The 1,734-nt window shown below is 41.9% G+C and overlaps 1 protein-coding gene across 1 annotated transcript; it reads right to left on the bottom strand.

The window, feature by feature from the left end:
- Nucleotides 1-1,055: 1,055 nt before the first annotated feature.
- LOC106089876 (protein sisterless A-like) lies at nucleotides 1,056-1,532 on the bottom strand. The gene has a single exon (XM_013255866.2). It carries the CDS (start codon nucleotides 1,530-1,532, stop codon nucleotides 1,056-1,058), a length of 477 nt encoding a protein of 158 aa, XP_013111320.2.
- Between the last annotated feature and the right edge of the window lie 202 nt (nucleotides 1,533-1,734).

The raw sequence follows: 1,734 nt of genomic DNA, 5'->3' as shown, positions 1-1,734 counted from the left end.
TCTTCGCTTCCTTCCAGGGTTCCTATCGTCCCCTCGATTATTCCGCGATGGCATAAGCCGCTCCCATCCTCAATCCATTCTCTCATCGCCTTAAGTCTCATAGCCGCAGTGGCTGCCTCACACTTAATCCATATGTCAATGGTCGGATATCTAGAATAGTCTCCTATGCGTTGTTCTCATCGCTCCGCCTATGCCAAGACAACATGTTCTCTGAATCTGTTGTATGGTCTTTATGTTGAACTTTTTCTCCATAGCAGTCTACCAAACTACTGAGGCGTAGGTAAGTATTGGCCTCCTGTAGAGCCAGTGGACTATCCTCGGATTCTGGTCCCATTTCGAGCCTACGGCCCGTCTACATAGTGCCCAACATCTGTGAGCCTTCTCAGTACGCTCCTGAATGTGACACTTCCAATTCAGTTTTCTGTCGAAGATCACACTTAAGTATTTGACCTTGTCAGATATCGATTTTTTCTATTGAGGAAACGTGGTGCTTCAAATTGGCTCACCTTCGTATTCCTCGTGAATGGGCAGATTTTGGTCTTTTCTGGGTTAACATTGAGACACCTGGGTTAACATTGAGACACCCTTTCGGCCCTTCTGCAGGTGGTTCGGATTCTTACCCTTTGTGAAGTATTATAAAATCGTCTGATGTTCAAATCCCTCCTCAGTCAGCATCCGACTTAGATCATTTATAGTGGTCACCCATAGAAGTGGCGATAAAATGCCCCCCTGTGGCGTGCCTTGTGCCACTTTCTCCCTTATATTTATGTCATAGGACACACAATTTATCCACCTGTTCCTCAGCATATGTTTTATCCAGTCTCTTAGGACCGGGTCTACACTCTACTTGCCATACACTGTCATTGGATCAGTGTATCGGTCCGCACATTGTTAAAAGCCCCCTCGATCTCAATTCATACCGCCGAATTTAGTACGCTTTCACTTGTTTTAAACTAACTTCGTTTTTATTTGTTATTTTTCCTTATAAGGACTTAAAACTAAATAACAATGATTGGTCAATATTATAACAATTAAACTAAAATCATTACTAAAAACTATTCCATTTTAAGCTGGTGCTCCAAATTTGTGGTACATTCCACGGTCATATCCATGCCATACGTTTTACGTAACTGCTGCAGTTTCTCCATGCCAAGTCCCAGAGCCAATAATTGACTTTCAGCCTGGCCAATTAAATCCTGAATGCAATTAAACATTTTAGAACTTTGCAATAATTTCTGAGTCATGTATTTGTGGCGATATTTTGCTTTGGCTTTTCGAATTTTGCTGTTATAACGCGAACGACGACATGCCTCCGAGCGTTGTTGTAGGATTTGCAATTGATCTGCTGACAATTGACTGTTAATTTCCCTTGTTGCAGCCGTGGTTCGCCGTTCAAATGGAATAGGATTTTCCATTAGCATTTGTTCAACATATTGTTGCTGTTTCTGTGCACAATTCATCTGAATGCGTTTCATTTCCATGCTGACCATTTCGTTGATATTCCGAGGATTGATGTAGTCTGGAATCTCCATATTACTGAGACTATGAAGAGAGAAGTTTTGCGATACGCATGTATAGACTTCTTGCATTAGGAGGCCAGTTGTAGTCGAGGTCGATATGTTTGCCATATTTTGTATGATTCAGTAGTTTTCCCAAAATGAGGTTTTTAAAAAGGAGGTGTATATGCTGCGAATGGCGCAATTGAAATGCCTGGCTACGTCTTTGCATTTTTGC

Source organism: Stomoxys calcitrans, chromosome 4, assembly GCF_963082655.1.
Source record: "Stomoxys calcitrans chromosome 4, idStoCalc2.1, whole genome shotgun sequence".
Classification (NCBI taxonomy): Eukaryota; Metazoa; Arthropoda; class Insecta; order Diptera; family Muscidae; genus Stomoxys; species Stomoxys calcitrans.
Note: the sequence above shows the minus strand (reverse complement) of the source record. Positions and strands in the feature narration are given on the sequence as shown.